General features: G+C 44.4%; 1 protein-coding gene across 1 annotated transcript in view; it reads left to right on the forward strand.

Annotated features, from left to right (window-relative positions):
• Window positions 1–23,746, forward strand: part of FLT4 (fms related receptor tyrosine kinase 4) — a 105,184-nt gene that overhangs the window by 20,789 nt on the left and 60,649 nt on the right. The window contains exon 2 of the mRNA XM_069077770.1: window positions 20,701–20,797. Within this exon, the coding sequence (XP_068933871.1) occupies window positions 20,701–20,797 (97 nt within the window). The remainder of the gene's footprint in view (window positions 1–20,700; window positions 20,798–23,746) is intronic.

Below are 23,746 nucleotides of genomic sequence, written 5' to 3' on the forward strand. Positions count from 1 at the left end.
AGAGAGAGAGAGAAGGAGGGAGAGAGAGACAGAGACAGAGAGAGAGACAGAGATTGAGATTATATTTAGTCCCTTCATGTGGAAGCAAATCTACTCCTGATTCTCATGGAAGGAGGTATAGACAGATACCCCCTGCCCCCTCATTGTTTTTTTCCTGGGATCTGGGGAAAGATCTGATGACTAGATATGGCCAAACTGGAAATGCTCTGGAAAATTTGGGACTAAGAACTAGGAGTTCAGGTTGGACTTAGCTCTTCAAAGATTTGGTCCTCTTCCTGCTCTACTTACACTGATCCCCCAACCCCACATCCACATGCAGAAGCCTCAGGCTGCCATCCAGCATCTCAGTGGAGTTGAAAGTATAACAACATGGGGTTCCACATAGTTGCAGGCTTCCCACCCTTTCCCAATCTAGCCAGCTACCACCTCAGCCTCCCTGATACCCAACAAAAGCCCCAGTCAAGCCATGGAGAGATGGAGAGTGGGCAGGGACAACCTGGGGCCTTCCCTTCCTCCTTTCCAGCACAGAGTTGGAGGAGGGAAGGAGGGGAAGGGAGCCAGAGGAAGGAAGCAGCCCAACACTGTCTGGTATTTCCCATTTGGTGTGTGTGTGAGTGACAGGAGGATGTGGGACTCCAGGACAGACAGACCAGACACACACAGGCTTTCCAATTTCCTATCAGGCTTTCCAATTTCCTATTGATTTAACTTAGGCCTCTCAAGGGAGGGGAAAGGATTTCTTCCAGGCCCTTCCCCCACTCTGGATTTTCCTGAAGCCTCCTCACTACAGGGCCCACACTCCTATGCACAGACCCAAGAAAGGAGGAATCTCCTCTCCACCCCCATACAAAATTTCAAGGACTCCCCTTCCCAATCCTCCAAGAGTTTCTCCCAGCCCCTAGGGAGACAGGACACAACCCCCTTCAAGGGGTTCATATCCCCATAAATAAATCTCCTTTAGGCTTTTTAGGGTTAAAACAGAATTGAACATTCCACCTGCCTCTGTGCTAAAGCTTCATTAGAAGAAAGGACAGCCTGGAGTAGGAGAAAGAGAATTAGACTGAGAGTCAGAAGACCCACGTTCAGACCGCAGCTCTTAGATTTAATTAAATAGCCATGTGACTTCTTGAGACTGATTTAACTTCTGTGTGCCTTGGTTTCCCCCTCTGAAAAATAAGAGGGATAGACTAGATGGTTTCTAACATAGTTTGATTCTCTGACCTGGTATGATGAGAGAAGGCAGACCAAGTCTAGGGCAGAACTAAAGGAAGCTGTTTGGGGAGACTTCCAGACTTCTTTCCAGCATTTGACTTCCCCACTGGCCGCCAAAGGCTCAGTGTCCTTTTGTTGTTCATAAGTCCTTCACCCAGACCTCCTGTCCTCATTCTACACGGACCCATGTTCCAAGTTCGCTCTCTCTCTCTCTCTCCCTCTCTTTCCGTCTCTCTCTCTTCCCCATTTCTATAGTACTTTAAGACAAAACTTTCCTCACAACAACCTGGTAGGGGTAGTTTGTGGTTCATTTACTTTTCTAGGTCCATTTCATTTTTCAGGTAATCTAATTTTTTATTCTGAATTTAACAAAATGGATATTTTCCATATGCAAAGTAGAAGCTAAGATTGTATATAAACCATACATCTCTAGTCTCTACAGCTTGATTTTTTTAAGTGCATGTGATAAGTACCAACAAATTTCTTTCAAGCTATCTTGCTTGTTTGTCCTTCCTTTCAAGCTTTTCTTCTATGCATTAAAAAAATAACAATATTTTCAAGGCCTTTTTTTTTGTTTCATCTTTTTTCAGCATCACTATCACCAACCTCCTTCACCACCCCAAATCATTCCCCCAATTAAAAACAAGAACAAAAAAAAACCTAGTAACAAATAAAGCATAGTCAGTAAAAATGGGTTGACACAATTTTCATGGCCAAAAATATGTCTCAATGTGCACAACAGCAGTCTGTCCATTATCTCTCTGTCAGGAAGTGGGTGCCATGCTTCAGGACTGGCCCTCTGGAGTCATGGTTGGTCATTGCATTGACCAGAGTTCAAAGCTGTTTTCATTGTCTGGTCCTGCCCCCTCCACTCTGCATTACTCCATACAAGTATTCCCAGGATTCTCTGAAATAATCCTGAAATAATCATCTTTTGTTTTAGTAATATTCTACTATATCCATATACCATAATTTGTCTAGTCATTCTCCAATGAATGGGTACTTCCTTATTCCCAGTTCTTTACTACAATAGAAAGAGATGCTAGGAATATTTTTATATTTTTAGATCTTTTACTTTTTCCTTCAATCTCTTTGGGGTATAGGCCTAGTAGCAGTATTTCTGGGTAAAGAATTACACACAATTTAGTGACTTTTGGGGTCTAGTTCCAAATTCTTTTCTTAAATAGCTAGGGTAAATTGCCCTTCTCCCTGCACCAAAACTCTTATTGTCTCAGAGCATCCTAGCCTGGAAGAAAACAGCGTGTTACCACCAACCTATATGGAATTGTGAATGACAGGCCCTGGACAATGGTGAAGCATCAACTATGGAGGAGATATTTAGGGGGGATGATGGTGAGGAGAGGTCTTCCCTGTGATTCCACCCTTTGCACCAGTTCTGGGAATTAGAAAAAATATTTGTGAATGTTGCCTTGCCTCCTCCAATTTTCTCAAATAGAAGAAAGAAATATCCTGCCCCACCATCTCCTCCTTCCAATTTTTGTCAAGCGTCTTAGGCCTGGGCTGATCACCAGCCCTTAATGAAGAGTCTATTTCAGAGAGAAAGGTACTGCCTGGCTTCCTGGCCTTAAGCTGAGTTATCCACAGGTTCCTGTCTCTGCCCAGCATCTGGATGCAGGTGTACCTATTAACCAGAAGTTTCTGCAAGAAGCCCTGCCACCTGAGGGCTCCCGACTGGGAATCCAGAGACCTTCAAAGAAGCAGTCTCTCCCTCTTCCCACCTCCCCATATTCCTGTGAGGCTATGAAGAAGCATTCACATCTGCAGGCTGAGCTTCCCCAATTTGGTTCTCAGTTTAGGACTCATTCCTGAGAATTACCCTCAACAGGGCCATGAGTGAGCCTGGTTTGATCAACCCCCAGGCACCTGCTCCAGACAGAAGGAATTGTGGCTGACTCTGGCCCCCACAACTCCTGGGCCCTTTAAAGATGATCCATTGACAGAATCAAACCTCATACCTTAAGGAAAACTAGGAGGGCACTGTAGAGAGAGGCAGAAGCCTCATTCAGCCCTTACAATTTGACAGGTCCCAGTGAGGCTTACAACTCCGATGCTTCTACAATGGATACAAGGCTTCTTCCCATCCATTAGCCCCATCAAAACCCTCACTGGGGTAGAGGCTGAGGATCCCCACTTGACAGATGAGGAAACTGAGTCCCAGAGAAGGAAAACACCTTGCCCAAAGTCACAGAGGAAGTTGGTGGGAAAGCTAATATCAAAATCCAGGTCTCCTGATTCCTAAGCCAACAGTCCTTTTTGTATGTCAAATGAGAAAACTAACAATGTCTTAATAAAAACAAGTCTCAACAAATACCAACAGTCAATTAAACAAAATAAGAAATAAAATCCCTGATAAACTCCAACCTATTTCTATTTTGATTAAAAAAATATAAAATTTGACCAAATAACAATACCAATATTTTCCCTTAGGCTTCCTCAATTCCTTTTCTGCCTATAGTATTAGAATGTTTCAATCATGGTATTGGAGTTTTTTTTATGTCATTCTAGTGAATATGCATACTCTAATTTTACCTTTTTCATTCATGACTTTAGACATTTCTTTGTATTCCTCAAATTTTCCATTTTAATGGCACAATAAAACATCACTGCACTGAAATTTTGATTTAATTCAACAAATTTTTCAATTTTATTCAGTAAGAACTTATTGAGTCCCCACTCTGCACCAGGCATTGTGCTAGATATGAAAGTACAGAGGACAAAACAAACCAGTTCCTACCCTCAAGGAGCTTACATTCTACTTGGGGAAAACAATAGGTACACAGATAAGATCATACAAAATAAATAGAAAGTTATTTTGATGGGCAAATGGTAGCCCTAGAAACTGGTAGAATTAAGAAAAACCTCCTGTAGGGTTTAAGCACTGGAGTTGATGCCAGAATGGGAGCATTCCAGGCAGGGGATGAGCCTGTACAAAACCGTGGAGATGGGCATAAGAATGTAGCATTCGAGAAAATGCAAGGAAACTGGTTTGACTGAAACACAGAGTGTGTGAGGAAGAGAAATGTGTGATAAGTCAAGAGAGAAAAGTGGGAGTCAGATTGTGAAGGACTTAAAAGGACAAGCAGAGGAATTCCTATTTTATCCTAAAAGTAATCATTTGGGAACGACTGACATTTTGTTAAGTGTCGGGACATTTAGGTTATTTCCAATTTCTTTTGCTACTATAAATACTGGATAAGCTCCTAAAAATATTTCTGTACAAATAGGTCCTTTTCCCTCCTCAGTCAATAATGTCCTTTATGGAATAGTCCTAATAGTGGGATCCATTATTCAAACAAAGGTAGTGTGATGTAGGGGAAAGAGTGTTGAATCTGAATTCAGAAGTCTTGGGTTCAAGTGTCATCTTCTAAGCAAGCTTTTGTAAATCACTGAACCTCTCTGGGTCTCAGCTTCCTCCTCCATAAAATGAAGGAAAGAGAATTAGAGAATTCCCTGGAGGGGAGGGGGGGTCAGAAGATCTGAGTTAAAATCCTAGCTCTACCACTCACTTCTTGTATAAATAACTTAATATCTGTTAACTCTAGTTTCCTCATTTATAAAATGAAAGAAAAGTAGTGGCTTTGGAGTCAAAGGACCTGGGTTCAAATCCTGCCTCTGATGCCTATGACTGGTGTGCCCTTGAACAAGTTATTTAACTTCCTGTGGTCTCAGTTCCTTCATCTGTAAAATGTTGAATTAGATGACTTCTTTTTTTTTTAAGCAATTGGGGTTAAGTAACTTGCTCAAGGTTACACGGCCAGTTATTTCTGGATGTGGTGCTGAGTATCTGAGCCCGGATTTGATACAGGTCATCCCGACACTGGAGCCAGTGCCCTTACTCGCTGAGCCACCTGGCCACCCCTAAGCAATTGGGGTTAAGTAATTTGCTCAAGGTTACACGGCCAGTTGTTTCTGGGTGGGTGCTAAGTGTCTGAGCCCAGGATTCGATCTCCAGGTCTTCTCAACACTGGAGCTGGTGCTCTTACTCGCTGTGCTACCTGGCCACCCTGAGTTAGATGACTTCTGAGGCCCCTTCTAATTCTGAGTATGATAGATCAGTTTTGTGGCTCAGCTCCTATATCATCAAATTTCTCTCCCAAAAAATTATACCTATTCACACATCCACCAAGAATGTAAGAGTTTTCTCTAGTACTTTTTTTTCCCCACCTACTACACAATGTTGCCTCTGGAATCTAGAATTTCCAGCCCTTCCCTCCTGAGGGAGGTCCCCTCTCTGGCCCAGGAGGAAGGAATAGCCATGACTGGCTCAAGTCCAGGACACTTTCCCTCTCTTGGATCTCAGGCCAAACACTACTATCATAGGCCAGCCTTCTGCCTCCATTAAGGGTTTTACTTAATAACCCATCCCAGTTAATAAGAAATTATTCTGTGTTCCAGTATCTATACACAGGTCAGGAAATACTTCCTTAAGTCTTCCTTATGTCCCCATCTAGGGCAGTTTCAACCCATCTCTTCTCAGTGGAGACCAGGGAAATTGGTCTCAGCCTCTAGCATAATAACTTTCCCAAGTGTCTAGACCATTATTTCACAGTTTCCCACTTCTTGCATAAAACAGCTGCTCTTCTCAGCTCTCTCTGGGCTCATCTCTCTGTCCTGACTCAAGAGCTGAGAACTTGGTGCAAGATTGCTCTGTCCCATCCAGAGAGGATTCAATTTTGGTTCCCAGAACAAGGACACACCTGGGCTCTAAATAGCTCCAGGCTGTCCCCTGCACCCCCTGCCCCCAATTCACTGGCCTGGAATGAAGCTGAGTGTGTTCCTGCTGAGGGAGGCCTCCAACCCACCTCGAGCAGGGGAGTAGGACACAGCCGTGTGGGGACCAGAGGCTGGGCGGGGACAACACAGATGGAAGAGGAGGTCTGCACAGTGACCTGGCTGACCTCTGTGTAGACACTGTCTATTCTGATGGGCTATTGCTGGCTCAGCCTCCTCCTCCCCCCAATCTAGGATGGGGAGAGGAATTGGGGAGGGAGGCATCAAGGGACAGAAGGGAAAGGAAAAAGCCAGGTCTGCCTGGCAGGAGGAACAGGAAGACTGGCAGAGGGTGGAAGGGTGAGGATGACAGAGAGCTTCCTGCTGAGGGAGCAGTGGGACAGACAGACAAAAAGAAGAGATAGGGACCCATAGAAAGGATGGGCTTTCCTCATGGAGTATGGCTGTAAATTCTGGAGCAGAGTACACAGTCAGTCCTCAGAGTCTCAGGATGTGAAAACTGCAAGGAACCGTCTGGTCTTTTCCCCTATTTTGGGGTGAGATGGTCTCTAACTGTAGTATGATGGTATCTGGAAAGGGCCCTAAGTTGGGAGTCCAGAACCTTCAGTTCTCCCTTACTAACTATCTGTGTGACCTTGGCGAAGCCCCTTCCCCTCTCTGAGCCCCATCTGAAAAATGAAGAGATTATCCTGGATGATATCCCCTCAGCTCTGGTGTTCTGTGATTAGATGATTCTAAGTTGTCCCCGAATAATCACTACCTATCCTATACAGACTGTCGCCATTTTAGAGATGAGTTAAGCATGAAAAGGACTTATATTCATAGACCTCCCAGCTTTCTGTGACCCACCATAGGTTGCCCTCCACTAGCATAGCTCTTGAGAACCCAGGGCCAACTTCTGGTCCAGACGAAACTTTAAAGGAATTTGTTAGCTGAAGAAATAATAATGCAATAGTTATATACTTCTACAATACTTTATAGTTTACAAAATACTTTCCTCAAAACAACTACTATAATAATTCCCCTTACCTGTATTCAGTGGGTATGATGGAAAGAGCACTGGGTTCGGAGTCAGAAGACCTGCATTTGTAGAATCTGAGTTGAAAGGTATCTCATTATGACTCTGACACTTGATAACTATGTGATTTTGTGCAAGTTACTTCCTTTCAAGCCTAAAGGATGAAGGGATTAGACACAATGACCTTTAAGGCCCCTTAATAAACAGGTACACATATTAAACATATGTATACACGTAGCCCTATTACCTTCTAACACTAAATTAATAATCCCGGCACTTCTCTAGTCCCTCCTTTCGTTATCTGCGATATGAGGGAGCAGCATGATGCAATGGAAGGATGCTGGATTTGACATGGGTTCAGATCCCAGTCCCATTATTTATTCCCTCTGTGACCCTGGGCAGGCCATTTCACCTCTTTGGGCCTCTTTTCTAGCTCTGAAATCCTATAAATGGTTCCTTAAGGGCTGTCTTTAGTCAGTCACATCCTCTGCCTGACCAATCTTTCTCTTGATTTTTCTTAGGTTCTCAGGCTGCTTGATAATAATAACAAAAACAATTCACATTTCTGGAGTGTTTTATGGCAATAAAGCTCTCTATATCTTGGATCTTACTGGGTCTTCACGACAGCACTACAAAGTTGGGATTATTTTCTCCCTTTTATAGATGAAGACGCTGAGGCTTCTAGTGGAGAAGAGGTCTGCCCAGTTTTGTATCTGACATTAGTGGCAGGTCCCCTGACTCTAAATCCTTTGATCATAGACTTCCATACAGAAGGGACCTTAGAGGTCCTCTAACCCAACATTTTACAAATAAGGATACTGAGTCCCAGAGAGGGTAAGTGGTTTCTAAGAGCACAGAGGTAGTTAATGGCAGGATTGAGATTTGAACTTAAGTCCTCTGATCCCAAATCCAGCCCTGAATCCACCATGCCACACTATTTCTCTATATGGTCTGCTGAGGGAGGGATCGTAATTAGTGGAAGTGTCTAAGGAAAGAAACCTTGTGGGGGAGGGAAGAGCTGAGCTGGGCCTTGAAGGACAACTATGATTTGCTTAATATGAGAAGGTTTGTGGTTTCTTCTTGAAAGGCTGGGGAATCCTCTGTGTGCCATTCTCAGTTCAGTGTAGCAAATGTGCTACCATGTGCCCAGCACCAGGCTAGGCCCTGAGGGGGATAAAAGGCCTAGACAAAACATGTGCTGCGTACATTCTTGTCCAGAGATATGACACATGCATAGATAATCAGGTGCCCCCTCCCAAGAGAAGGCCAGGTCACTGCTAACTGAGGGCATCAGAGAAGGCTTCCTGGAGGAGGTGAATGATCCCAAATCCAGAATTGGAAGGAACCCCACCTTCCACCCCTGATTTTACATACAAGGAAACTGAGGCCAGGGAAGATCATTGGCTTGCCCACAGTCACACAGGCAGTAGATGCTAGGGGCAGGACTTGAACCCAGGTGTTCTTAACTCAAAGTCCTGTGCTCTATCCTTCATATCGAGTAGTGTTCAATGTTGCCGCAAGCTTGAGGAAGATGAGAGAAACAAGAGAATTGGATTTGTTGATTAGCTTGCTGGCATCTAAGAGAGTGGAATGGAGGGGGTTACTGAAAGGGTGAGTTCCTCATTGGTGCTGAGGAAATGGGCACATTGAGTGTAGACACCATTTTCAAGAAGTTTGGCCATGAAAGGGAGGAGAAAGAGACTGACAGCTGGATGGGATAGATGAGTCAAGGGAAGGCTCTTGTAAAACTGAGAGGGTCTTAGTGTATTTGAAAGTAGCTAGGTGGTACAGTGGATAAAGGGCCAGTTCTGGGCTCAGGAAGACTCCTCTTCCAGAGTTATAATCCAGCCTCAGACTCTTACTAGCTGTGTGACCCTGGGCAAGTCACTTCACGCTGTTTGCCTCAGTTTCCTCATCTGTAAAATGAGCTGGAGAAGGAAATGGCAAACCACTCTAATGTCTTTGCCAAAAAATGGGGTCATGAAGAGTTGGACATGACTGAAATGACTGATCAATGAACAGAATGTATTTGAAAAATCGGGGAGTACAGAACAAGTGGAAAGGGAGAGGTTGAAGAGGTAAGAGAAAGGGGTGACACCTGCTAGAATAAAATCCTCAGTGAAGCAGACGAGGTTTGGGATCAAAGGCCCAGGACCCTTTAAATGACAAGTAGAAATACGTCATCCTCTAGGCCTGGGAAAGAGCCTGGGGAGGCACTGTGATATTAGGATGCTACTGAGGAATTCTGAGGATCGAAGGAGGGAAACTCAGGGCGTTGGCATCAGATGACTTCAATCCTCCCAGTGAAGGAGGAATCTAGGTCATTTGGATAATTATGGGATATGGGGATAAGAAAGGTTTGCCAGATTGGATTGGGAGCCAGAGAGGGTTTAGAACAGGATGATGGGTCTAAAAAGGACCTCAGAGGCCAGCTAGTCCAACCCTCCCATTTTATAGGGGAGGAAACTGAAGCCCAGGGAGTTTAAGTGACTTGCTCAAAGTAATGGAGATAAGTGGAGGATTTGAACCCAGGTCCACCAACTCCAGTTTCAGGGCTAATTCTCCTACACTGGGCTGTTGTGAAAAATAAGAGGGGATTAATAAAAGAATGAGAGGATTGTCAGGCAGCGGTGAGGGTCCAGCTGAACTCATGCACCATAAATTGATAGTAGGTTTTCTGCTCAATTTCGTGACTTGTTCCAGAGATGATCAGCAGTCTGGAAGCAGGGGCGGAAGAATCAGACAGTCAGCATTTCCCAGTTTCCTAAACTGTGTCACTTAGGGGCTGTACAAGGTCAAAGGATGAATATAGACCTGCTCTGTCCATCTCGGTCCTGTGTGCTATCCAAGGTCCAGGTGGTCTCTTCCCCTAGTAATCCCTGCCCCAATCCGCATAGGAAGGGTGCTCAGGAAATCCTGGCAGCTGATGTCGAGGCTGAGATTGAGGCTTTTGAGGCTGGGCCACTAGGCCCTCTTATCCTCCAGGGAAACAGCTGGCCTGTGCCCAGGAGGGATGTTATAGAAATCACAGCCAAGAGAGAGACCTAAGGTGTTAGATCATCAGGGGCAGGCAGGAGGTGATAGGAGGCAGATCAGGGATTATTCCAGAGCATAAAACCATCTTGAAGGGAGCTGGGAGGTGAGGGGGCAGGGAAGGGGGAAGTAAATAATATCATCTCTCCTCATCCCCAAACCAGACACTTCCCAAGCTCCCCAGAGTGGGAATAACTTGGTATAGTAGAAAGAGCACTGATTTTGGAGTCAGCAGATCTGGGTTCAAATCGCACCTGAACAAGACATATAACTCCCCAGGCCTTAGTCTCTCTTTCTATAAAATGAAGTCAGACAAAGATGGTCCCTGAGGTCCTTACTGTATTTATGATCCTATGATTATAATGAATACAAATTACTGGGATGAACCCATCTATTTTCACATAATTCCCCAAACAGAGCTCACCTATGGGATCAGGGCATGAGGCAGGAAGTGAAGAGTGGGGAGGAAGATATCATTAGGAAGTTTGGTAGGACCCAGATCCCTCTCCCAAAAGCTTGGGGTTGTCCCCAGGAAGAAGGACACACAGCAGGGCTGCATACCTCTGAGGAGCAGATTATCCCGTCCACATTAAGGACTGTGACTGCCTAGCTGGGGCCAGGACCTGGGGATAGCAGCCTCTGGTGTGGCCCATCCGGCCTGAGCCCTCCTTCCCTTTCCTGTTGTCTGGGGGATGGTCCTGGGCAGGATACATCTGCAGGAACCCCAGGCCCAAACCTGCCCCCCTGGAGCTTTTCTGTCACCTCTGCCCACCCAGTAATGCCCCCTCCCCCATTATGCCATACAGTTGAATGAATGGATGGACAGACTGTAGAGGATTTGTATTCTACAGGAATTCATTGTCATCCGCCCACAGTGGCTGTTTCCAAAACTCTTAGGGGCCTCACCTGGCAGCCCCACTTCCATCTCTATTTTCCTCTGGGAAGAGGAAATGCTGATCCAACCATGTTCTTTCGGACAGTCAGTAGGTGAGATCACTCCCAGCTCTCTAAGTCAGAGTAGAAGAGAATGTGCCCAAAAAAGTGAAGACACTAAATGTCTACAACCAATCAACAAGCATTTATTAAGTACTTACTATATACTAGGCACTGAGTTAGACCATGGAGATGCAAAGACCAAAATGAAACAGTGTTTGTTCTCAGGGGGCTTACATTCTGCCAGAGGAGACAGGGGATGGAATTTATAGAGGTGATATTATATTATATTAAGATATATTATAATATATTATATTATATTAAGATAATACATTATATTAATAGGATATTATAGAGATGAGGAGGAAGACTATGCAAAGGCACAAATATGGAAGGGAGGGAGAAAGAGAGAGAGAAATAGGCAGAGAGAAGAGAGGAGGGAGGGAAAGATAGAGGAAGAGAGAGAAAAGAGAGAAGAGAGAAAGGAGATAGGAGAGAGACAGACAGAGAGGAGACAGAGAGAGAAGAGAAGAGAGAGAAGGAGAGGGAGAGAAGGAGAGGGAGAGAAGAGAGACAGACAGAGAAACAGAGAGAGAGAAGAGAGACAGAGGGAGAGAGAGACAGACAAAGAGAGACAGACAGACAGACAGACAGACAGACAGACAGACAGACAGACAGAGAAACAGCAGGAAGATCCATTCGGCTGAATTGATAAAAGAAAGTAATGTGTGATAACGCTGGAGAGTAGGACTAGAGGTTCTAAACGCCCAACAGGCAATCCCAAGTGTTGATAAAGTCTGGCTTCCCTAGCCTTAGAAGGACTAGTCTAGTTGGCCTTGCTGGAAAAGAACTCACTTAGCTGTCAGTATGGTTGGTTTTCAGTTGTTGGAGGCTTGTGTCATAGGAGCACAGACCTAGAGGTGGAAGGCATCTTAGAGTGCATGTAATCCAACTCCCTCATTTTATAAATGAGAAAACTTGGAGAATGTGACTTGACTAGGGTCTCACAGCTAGTAAGTGGCAGAGGTGGGATTTGAACCCAGGTCTTCTGGCTCCAAGTCCAACTCTTCATCCACTGTGCCTGACACCATGTCCTCACCCAAGTCTCACCCCTGTCCTATTCCCAAACAAGCTGCCCTTTGTTATCTGGATTGGATTCCCAGGAGGGAGGGGGAGGAGTCCCTTAGCCCTTTGTTACTCCTGCTAGTTCTTCCCTTCCTGTCACTCTGCCTACAGTCCAGATCCCTCTTTCTTCCATAGAAGATAGTTTTCCCTCATTTTCTCACCCTCTCTCACCTGTTACCTGTATTATTCTCAAGAGACACAGAGTCATCTATAACATACGTGCATCTGAACACAAGGGGCAGCTAGGTGGCACCATAGTGCACAGAGTGCTGGGCCTGAAACTCGAAGACTCATCTTAATGAGTTGAAATCTATCCTGACACTAGCTGTGTGACCTTGGACAAGTCACTTAACCATGTTTGCCTCAGTATTCTTGTATGTAAAATGAGCTGGAGAAGGAAATGGAAAACCTCGTATCTTTGCCAAGAAAACCCCAAATGGGGTAACATAGTTGGACCAGACTGAAAAACAACATGACTGAAACGCATCTGGGCTTCCATGAGAGACGTGACTCTGGAGTCAGAGGGCTTGGGTTCAGTTCCCATCTCTGCCACCTACTGCCTTTGTGGCCTTGGCCAATCACCTGCACAATGAGGGAGATTGTACTAGGTAGCCTCAAAGGCTCCTTCCAGCTCTAAAGGGATGATCTATGGGAACACCCAGATTCAGCCACAAATCAAATCAATGACACTGATGCTCACACATACGCCCTTTATTCCCATTTCTGGGGCTTCTCTCCAGCTCCTCTTGTGCTTGCTTCTCACCCCTGCCCAGTGACCAGAGTCAGCACAGCCTCTAGCTCCCCCTTAGCTCAGCTGGCATCCCTAGGTACCGGAACAGGAGGTGAGGGGAGGACCTAAAAGAATGACCGGTGTCTGTCAGGGGCAGAAGAGACCACTCCAGAGAGGCTGCTTTATGAGGGACTTAGGCAATGCCCCAGACATGTTGGGGAAGGAAGTGGTAAAACAATGGGGAAAAAAAAGGAAACCTGTACCACATTCAAGACTGGACTGTCTCGGGGCTGGGGCTAGCCTTGGGCCACAGAGGGAGAAATCCTGCCCCCAGGCTGGCCTCAGCCCCAGCCTAACCATTCCTGGTACCTGCACTTTTAAAAATAATTTATTTTTCAATTAACAAGTTGTAGTTTTTTTAATCTGTCCCTTCCACTACCCCCACCTACACACACACACACACACACACACACACACACACATACACACAGAGGAATTAAGCAAACAATACATGTGGAATAATAAATTCCCACATTAGCCACATCCCAAAATGTATGTGTCCCTCTGCATTTTGAGTTTCTCTGTCAGGACATGAGTGGCATGTTTCGCCTTCATTCTTTAGACTCCTAGTTTATCATTGCATTGATAAGAATCCGACGAGTCTTTCACTGTTGTTTTTCTCTAGAATGTTGTTTTCATTGTATAAATTGTTCTCATTCTGCTCACTTTACTCCGAATCAGTTCATAAAGACCTTCACAGTTTCCTCTGAAATTGTCCATTTCATCATTTCTTAGGGCACAGTGATATTCTATTCTATCTATTATAGTGTCATTTGTTCAGCCATTCTACAATAGGACGCCCCTTGGTTTTCAGTTTTTGGCTATCACAGAAAGAATTGCTATAAATATTTTTGCACACACACACACACACACACACATATATATATATATAATTTTCCTCTTTCTTTGATCTCTTTGTGGTATAGACCTAATAGTGGTGAAACTGGGTCAAAGGATATTCACAGTTTGGTGACTTTCTGGGCATGGTTCCAAATTGCTTTCCAGAGTGACTGGACCACCTCACAGCTCCATCAGCAGTGTGTTAAAGGCCTGGTTTCCCACAACCCCTCCAGCATTTGTCATTTTCCTCTTTTGTCATCTTAGCCTGTCTGATAGGTGTCAGGCAGAACTCAAAAAAATATTTTTTCACATGACTGTTGATAGCTTGCTTTTCTTCGTTTGAAAACTGCCTGTTCATATCCTTTGACCACGTTTCTATTTGGGAATGTCTCCTAGTGTTTTATTCTTTTCAAATACTGTTTTCTAAGAGGGTGGTGTGGGCTTCACTGGCACATTTTGATACCCAATCTCTCTTCTCTGGTGGAGACAAAGGTGGAGCCTGGGATCAAATCCCACCTCTCCCTCTATGGTGGTCTTTCTTCTCCTCAGGCACAGAGGGGGCCACTCTCAAGGTAACACCTATGCCATGGGGTCATAGAGATACTGCACATGCACAAATCTCAGACCTCTTCCAACTATTTCCTTTTTAAAAAATACTTTCTCAATACTTTTTAAAAAAAAATCAGTGCTGTCCCTTATCAGCATTACTGCCCCTGTACATAGGAGTTTGCTCATAAATGCTTAACAATCAACTCTCCTGAAAAAAAATATACATTTTTTGTCATACTTTTAAACTTAATCCTAATTATTAACATTTTCCCCATCACTTTCTTAAATCATGACTATCCATGAAACAATAAACCAAACTCTGATTTGTAGCATTTGCTGATTTCCTGGGTGTAAATGGTAACACTGAAAATTTAACAATTGGCACTTAAGAGTCTGGGCAGCGAGGTGGCCCAGGAGGAGTCAAGAAGACTCATCTTTGTGAGTTGAAATCTGTCCTCAGATACTTACTAGCAGTATGACCCTGGGCAAGTCATTTGACCCTGCTTGCCTCAGTTTCCTCATCTATAAAATGAACTGGAGAAGGAAATGGCAAATCACTTCATTATCTTTGCTGAGGAAACACCAAATGGGTTCAGGAAGAATCAGACATGACTGAATAACAACAATAACAATTGAGAGCATATATGAGCTGGCTCCATCACACCCTGCCTGTATCCCCTCCCTACCCCAATCCCCAATAATCTTCCCTTGTTCCAAAGAAGGACAATGAAGCAAAGGAAGCCAACCCCTTGGCCAGGGGTGCCTCATTTCACCCTTGTAGTCTGCCACCCTCCTCCCAGATGGTTTTATCAATAATCATCTCCAGGCAGCATCAGTCACCCAACTGATCAGGTTTCTGACGTCTTTCAGTGCTACTGTAGTCATTGTATAAATTGTTTTATTGGTTCTGCTCACTTCACTCTTCATCCCTTCATAAAAGTCTCTCTGGAATCTTCATGCTCAGCATTGCTGAAGGCTCACTTGTGTTTTATGATCTTCATATCCCAGTTTGTTCAACCATTCCCCAATATTTTGTCCAGTTCTGTGCTATCACACACACACACACACACACACACACACACACACACACAAAGTGATGCTAAAAATAGGTTTATAATCTGTTCTTCCCTCTATTATTAATCTCCCCAGGATGCATGGCCAAGCATGATATTAGAGTCAAAGGTTGCCCAACATTTCTTCAGGTTGCTCAACATCTGGGTGCTTGTACTAGTATTTATTGAATGAAGGGTTATGGAGTGGGAGTGGGGAGAGGGAAGATCAGAAAAGAATTAGGGATCCCAAACATACCCTTAAGCTGCCTGGCTTCTCCTCTCCTGGAAACGCCATGGCTTCATGTAGAAGAGAAACTTATTTTATTATGTTTGGTCCAAAATAGCAGGACTAAAGCCATGGAGCTAAATTATAAGAAGGTAGATTTCCACCAGTTACAGGACAAATTTCCCAACAAATTAAAGTTTTCTAACAATGGAGTGGGTTGCTTTTGTAAAGTAGTGAGTTCCCTGTCTTTGGAAGAATTTGTGCAGAAATTAGACTCTGTCAAGGAGGACATAGAGGGTAATTTTGTACTGGGTAGGAAGTTGGACTTGATGTCTCATTTCAAACACTTATTAAGTACTTACTGTATGCAAGATCCTGTGCTAGAGCTGGGGATACCAAGGTGGAAAATTACATAGCCCCTGCTCTGAGGGGGCTTACAGTCTAATGGAAAGGGTGTAACAGGTACTCAAATAAATATAGTACAAGATAGAAAGTGATAAGGACAAAGGAGAGTCAATCAATGAGCAAGCATGTATTAGCACACACTCTTTTCTAGACACTGTACTAAGTTCTAGGGATACAAAGAAAAAGCAAAAACAATCCAATCGAAGTGCTCTAAGAAGTTTAAGAAGGGAGATGTCTCTTTTAGCTAGATGGCATACAGGAAGGCTTTCTGTAGAGCAGTGGGGTCAAACTCAAATAGAAAACAGGTTCCTAATCTATACATAAGGATCCCTAGAAGCTACATGTTGACATTGTTTTAAAATGTAACATTGTCTTTGTTTTATGGTATTTTTCTTTATTTTGTTAAATATTCCCCAGCCACATTTTTATTTGATTCAGGCACATACTGGGGAGCTTGACACCTCTGCCATGGAGGCTCACGTGAGAGTGGATGAGGTTGCTGAGGGCACTGAAGGAAGATGAGAATTTCAGCACTCAGAGGAATGGGAGCGCAGTGTTCTAGGCTTAGGGGACAAACCTGAGGGAATAAAGGACAGCCACTTGTCCACACCTTCTAAGGTTCCTTCCAACTCCAGAGATGTGATCTGAAGGAGATTAGAACAGCCAGGAGCCCAGTCTGGCTAAGTGCACGAAGAAGACTTATGGGAAATAAGATTGCAAAGGTAGATTAGAGCCAGTTTATGACGAGATTTAAATGTCAGGTTGAGGAGTTTACATTTGTGTAGGCAAAGGGGAGCCTTTAATACTAATACTTCACTGAATTTGTGATCTCATCCTTCTGCCAGCGTCAATTGAAATCCATCCACGCCTTTTCATCCTGTGTGACTTGTCCATTTCCTCCCATAAATCCGCCACTGGGGGCCCACCCAGTGTGCTAACCCTTTCCTCAAGATCTCTTGACATTGTGTGGAATCTAATGGAGTACACAGTCATCCACTGGTTTTCCCTCACCCTTGTGATGGAGCTGCCTCACCTCCTTTTCTGGTAATACATTTCCTTGATGATATTTTCTATGCTATTTCTCACACCCAAATTTGTTGGGAGGGAGGTCACCAACTACAGTCCTTTTCATGAGAAGGAAAGACCACTATACCTAAAGATCTTCCCTGACACCAGATTCTAAGGACCTTAACATCTGCCTTTGCTGCTGACGCCCCTAGGCCAACAGGCCTTTCCATCTGCTTCCCAGCTTAACCTTCCACATACATGTTTTCCCCCTCAATTAGAATGTGAGCTCTTTGAGATCAGGGACCATCTTATTTGACTATTTACATCCCCAACACTTAGCATAGTGCTCTGCATGTAATAAGTACTCAATAAGTGCTTTTCCGTTACAATGCCAATACACACTAGTCATTTCCACCCAGTGCTTCTGCATTAGCTTTTGGATGAAAAAGTTTTTCACTCGAAAAATTAAAATGTTACAATTTGAATTCTCCAGAGATTGTGGCATCTACTTGTATCCATACAACATCACAGGAAGACTTTATTTTTTTAAATGACCTTTGTTTCAGGGAGAAGGTTTGGGTCTTTAAAAGTATTGTGTCATTTCCCAAAGGCCAGCCAGCCAGTCTCCTCCTCCTCTTCAGAGGACTGATGCAACCCCACCTATGTTTTAGGCAGATTATTCTGGCATCCTTGTTGGATGAATTGAAGAGGAAAGAATTGGGAGGCAGGGAGACTTACAGTAATCTAGGTGTGAAGTAAAAAGCTCCAAATTAGTAGGTAAGGCCATGTGAATGGAGAAAAGGAAACAGATGGAGGAGATGGGAAGGTTGTGTGGACTGAACTTAGTAACTGGTTAGATGTGGAAGGTGAAGGAGAGGGAGGAATCAAAGAGAACTCAAGGTCTTAAACTCGAGGAATTGGAAGGTTATTGGTATCATGAACAGCAGTAGGAAAATTAGGAGGAAGGAGAGGTTTAGAGCAAAGAACATGAGTCTAGTTAATATATATATAAAATGAGTTTGAGATGCAAGTAGAACATCCAGATGGAGAATTGGAGCTCAGGGGTAATTGAGGTTAGACCTTAGAGCCATATCCAAAGAGGTAATGGTAGAAACTATAGGAAGGAAAAATTGCCAAAGAAGACATCTAGAGAAAAGATAAGGGTGCATAGAAGAGAGCCTTGAGTATTACTTCTGCAAGAGGATAAAGAATCAACAAAAGAGACTGAGCATGATCAAAGAAGAAGGATGTGTAGAAGAGAGCAGTGTCACAGAAGCTAAACAAGGGAAGAGAATCCAGTAGGGGCTAGTCAACAGTATCAAAAGTTGCAGAGGTAGGGGCGGCCAGGTGGCACAGTGAGTAAGAGCGCCAGCCCCGGAGTTGGGAGACCCGGGATCAGTTCCTGCCTCAGATATTTAGCACTCACACAAAATAACTGGCCGTGTAACCTTGAGCAAGTTACTTAACCCCAATTGCTTTAAAAAAAAGTTGCAGAGGTAAACAAGAATGAGGAAAGAAAAATCAATATGAGAAAAGACCGTAAGACTGAGACTTTAAGAGCTCAGTAGTAGTTTTGAAGAATGTTTCAGTGGAGTGGTGGGATGGAACACAGATTACAAAAAAGTAGAGAGGAAAGGAAGAGAAGGGAGATAGGGACAGGAATAAAAGGGAAGGAAGAGAGGGAGGGAAGGAGAAAGAGAAAGAGGAGGGAGAGAAGGAAAGGTGAGAAGGAAGGAAGGGAGGGAGGAAGGAAGGAAGGAAAGAAGGAAAGAAGGAAGGAGGGAGGGAGGGAAGGAGGGAGGAAGGAAGGAGGGAGGGAGAGAGGGAAGGAGAGAGAGAGGGAAGGAGGGAGGGAGGAGGGAGGAAGAAGAAAATGAGAAGATGAACTAGAAAGTTTCCATCCAACTCTGAAAGCCTAATTCTGTCATTCTGAGGGATGCATCAGGGAAGTTATGAAGACCAAAAAAAAAAAAAGCAGGGAACACATGCAATGGTCAGGTGGCCTGGTGAGATGAAGCTGTGTCTTTCTGGCGACAGTAACTGAGTATTGTGTTGGTATTGTGACATGTTGATATCTATCCATCAGTACCTGCTGACTTGGGAGTGTCACCAAGAGATGACAGTTAGCCCATTCCTGTACCCCACAGGCCTGCCCCCATCCTCCCTCAGGGCTGGACAGGCAAGGCACAGGCAGATCTGTTTCTTCTCCTAGGTGTCAGTGGCTCGTCTTCATTTCCCTTATCTCTCCCTGCTGAGCTCTAAGGGAGTCAGGAAGCTATCTGGAGGTCAGCATGCAGCTGGGTCCAGGGGGTCTGTCTTGTCCTTGGAGTTTGGGGTCAGTCTGTGACTGGGTTCCTAGCTGGTCTGAGAGGCAGTGAGAAGTATATAGAAGGCTGAACTTGTGAGTCAGAAAGACCTGGGTTTGAATTCCAGCTCAGGCACTGGATAACCTTGGACTCTTTTGCCTTGTTTTCTCATCTGTAAAATGGAGGTGATCATGGCACCTACCTCACAGTTATTGTGAAGGTCAAGGCATATATAATATGGAAATGCTTTAATGACCTAACTATATGAAGATAACTATCAGCTATCTTCATCATTATCATCATCATTTTCATGTGGAATGAGGCTTTTCTTCTTTAGCACTAAATGTGCTAAACACTGATGGAAGCAGCCAGAAGCCTCTTTGAAAAAAGTGGATAATAGGGGCAGCTAGGTGGCACAGTGGATAAAATGGCAGGTCCAAAGTCAGGAGGACCTAAGTTCAAATGTAGCCCTCAGACACTTAATAGCAGCATGATCCTGGGCAAGTCACTTAACCCCAATTGCCCCCCCAAAAAAAGTAGATGTGATACTGGCCAGCCATTGGGGGTGCCCTCTGTGAGGTCACTGAGAGCAGAAATGGAGGCCACCTCTAGGGTTCAGATTCCAGTTTTGCTGCTTATTACCTGTGTGACTTTGGGTATGTCACCTAAACTCTCAGACCCATAGTTTCATTCATTCAGTTAGGGGAGAGATATTGTCATAAAGTGAATAGAACTTGTCTTGAAATCAGGAAAGACCCAGGTTTGGGTTCTTTATCATAGAATGGCTGAGTGACCCTGGCAAGTCCCTTAATCATTCATGTCCCAGGCAACTAATATTTTCAGATCTGCATCCATGGGTGGGGGTTGGGTGAGGCTAGAGAGAGACCCTACAGTAATGAAATCACAGAGTCCTGACCATGCCCTGCTCCCCCTGCAAAATTAGTGAATTAGACTAAGTCACTGGTTTCAGACTCAAAAACAGTGGCCACTAAACCATAGGCAAGGATACCTGTGGTTCACGTATTGACTTAGTTTCAAAAGGTTAATAATCATTATCAATATTTTATCGTATTTTTATTTATTTTGTTAAATATTTACCAATTGCATTTTTTTTAAAGCAATCAGGGTTAAGTAACTTGCTCAAGGTTACATAGTCAGGTGTCTCTGGGTGGATGCTAAGTGTCTGAGCCCGGGATTCGATCTCCAGGTCATCCTGACACTGGAGCCAGTGCTCTTACTCGCTGTGCTACCTGCCTGCCCCACACCAATTGCATTTTAATCTGGTTTGGGCCACACTCGGGAATGTTGTGGGCAGGTCACATATTTGACATCTCTGAATTAAATGATCTTCTAGGTTCTTCTGGATCTAAATTCCATGAAGTTATGATCTCCCAGTCTGAGCCCCAAACTGACCTTTCCTCTCTCCTTTTCTCCACCTCCTGCACCTCCAGGTCTTGTCAGCACTTATTCTATGACTCCTCCGACCCTGAACATCACAGAAGAAGAGTACATGATTGACGCCCAGGATACCCTGGCCATCACCTGCAGGTAAACACTCCCGTGAGCCCAGGCCCAGGCATCCTGACCACTTCCCATCTCCATGAAGCAGGGAGGCTGGATCTCACCAAGGGGAAGGTGGTTGGGAATCTTGGGACCTGGGGAAGGAGAATTCCAGGATTGAACTTCCATGAGAGATTAATGTTGGTGTGGCCTCAGGCAACGATGAGCATCTGGACCTCTTAGGGGAGCATGTCTCAGCCCCTCAGGCTGTTTCCTCAAATACCCCATCCTCTTGTCTTCCAGGGAAATGGCTCCCATTCAGCCAACTACCACTTACTTAATCCCTATCCCCATCCCCTCCGCACTGCTGGATGAGGTGAGGGCTTCCAGAGTATCCCTTTCCCCGACTCATAATCAAAGCTACTTCTGCTAAGGAGAAAAAAAAAACTGGGCCAAAATCAATAGGGAGAAAGCTGTAAAGTGTCCTGACACCTCCAGATTCTCATAGAAATAATATTTCCTGGGGCGGCTAGGTGGCGCAGTGAATAGAGCACTGGCCCTGGAGTCAGGAGGACCTGAGTTCAAATCCATCCTCAAACACTTAACATTTACTAGCCATGTGACCTTGGGCAAGTCACTTAAACCCAATTGCCCTGCCTGCCCCCCTCCAAAAAAAAAAAAGATATTTCTGGAGCTCATGGAAATGGAAATGGAGCTGGTCCCTCTAAGTACCTCCTAAGCTCCCAACATGGATGCATTCATGGACTCTCTGCTGCATAGGCCAGAAGTCTCTAGGACTTTCTGTCCCTCCAGACATACTTTCTGTAGACAGGCACTGAGGGCAAGGATTGTGATGTGGTTCAGGGAAAGGACTGCTGGCTTTGGAATCAAATAGCAGGGGTTTAAATCCTAGCTCTGGCATTTGCTGCCGATCTTAGTTACTTATCAGTACAATGAAGAATTGGACTGAATGGACCTCTATGGTCTCTTCCAGTTCTAAAGCTGCAATCTGTGACCCCAGGCTATACCAGGGGTGGGGATTTGTTCTGTGACATTTAGATTCAGTCGAAAGGCTGCACTTGAGGACCTAGAGGGCCACATGCTGTCTCGAGGCCGCAGGTTCCACGCCCCTGCTATAGACCTTTCCATCACAGTTGCCACGGCCTGCATCCCTGTATCCAGGCCCATCTTTCCTATTCCCTCCCAACCACCATCTGAAAGTTATTTGGAGGTTCGACCAACTTCCATAGCTATTTTTGCCTCTTTGTCATATGATCATGGGATCCTAGGTCTAGAGCTAGAAGATACCTCAGAAGCTATCAAACTCAACCTCCTTGTTTTACATATGAGGAAACTGAGGCTGAGTGATTTGCATAGGTTCCCACTTAAGTTCATGGAACCCCTGAAATAACAATCCATGGGCCCCTTGAGGGTCTGTAGAACCCAGGTTAAGAACACCTGGGTTAGGGGTTTTAATGTGAGGACCAGCCAGACCTCCCAAGGAGAGCAGATGGGTCCATCAGTCACCATTTATTAAACATTTACTGTGTGCTAGGCCATTTGCTAAGTGGTAGGGATACAAAACAAAGCTCCTCAAGGAGCTCACCCTCCAACAGGGGAGACAACATGCCAATGACCATATAAATGAGATATATACACAGGATAAATTGGATAATAGAGGGGAAGCATTAGTACGAAGGGGAATTGGGAAGGGCTTCTCACAGAAGGTGGGACTTGATTTGAAACTTGAAACCGGGAGGTGGAGAAGGAGAGAGTTCCAGGCATAGGGGACAGCCAGTGAAAAGGCTCAGAGATGGGCATTGTGTGAGATGAACAGCAAGAACATATGGATAATATGTGGAAGGGATTAAGGTGTCATTAAGCCATAGTACACAGAGCACTGGGCCTGGGGTCAGGAAGACTCTTCTTTGTGAGTTCAAATCTGGCTTCAGATACTAGCTGTGTGACCTTGGGCAAGTCACTTAACCCTGGTTGCCTCAGTTTCCTCATCTGTAAAATGATCTAGAGAAGGAAATGTCAAACCACTCCAGTATCTCTGGCAAGAAAACCCCAAATGGGGTCACGGAGAGTCAGGCATGCATCTTGGGGTGGGGAGGAGGGGAGAAATGGGGAGAAAATTTGGAACTCAAAATCTTGTGGAAATGAATGTTGAAAACTAAAAATAAATTAATTAATTTAATTAATAATAAAAGAAATTTGGGCATGACTGAACAACAGCAACAAACAGCACAAAGTTAAGGAAGTCCCTGCTTTACTTCCTCTGAGATGTTCTGGGATATTACAGGTCTGATAATCATTTCACTAGCTGATCCTGCTCTGGACTGCATTTAAATGTGCTGTGAGCCATCCCTCTGGAAACTGAATATATCATCTTTCCTCTATTTTCATCCCACATTTAACCAGCATTTATTGGGTGCCAGGGATACAGAGGAAAATGAAACCAATCCCTGTCCTCAGTGTGTTGATAGTCTATCAAATGTAACCTAACAGGAGATAACTAATTTTAGGAAATTATTCAGGAACAAGACTAGACAGAAACTGTATGTTTCTTGGGGATTATTCTATTGCTCTCTGTTCTGAAGGTTGAGAGGGGTCCCTTCCCTCTGAGGCAATGGAAGCCTTCTGGCTAAAGTTTCTTAGATGCCCTTTAGTAAAACCTTCCCAGCCTCCTTCTTGTAGACTCCCTATCATCCTGAAGTATTCCTCTAACACCTATAATTTAGTGTCCTTTCAACCCAATCTCCCCTCAATGCTACACAAGACCTTTCCTGACCCCCCCACCAGCTTGTGCCTTTTTCCCCAAAATATCTTCTATTTATTTTGTATAGACCCATAGATATATATGTAATTCCTACTCATCTCACTTCCCCTTATAGAATGTAAGCTCCTTGAGGACAGGGACTTCATTATTTATTTACTTAATTTTAGTTTACAACATTCAGTTTCACAATCTCTTAAATTTCTAATTTTCTCCCC

Source organism: Petaurus breviceps, unplaced genomic scaffold (assembly GCF_028583685.1).
Source record: "Petaurus breviceps papuanus isolate PSGF00001 unplaced genomic scaffold, PetGlider_PUasm1.0 90994, whole genome shotgun sequence".
Lineage (NCBI taxonomy): Eukaryota > Metazoa > Chordata > Mammalia > Diprotodontia > Petauridae > Petaurus > Petaurus breviceps.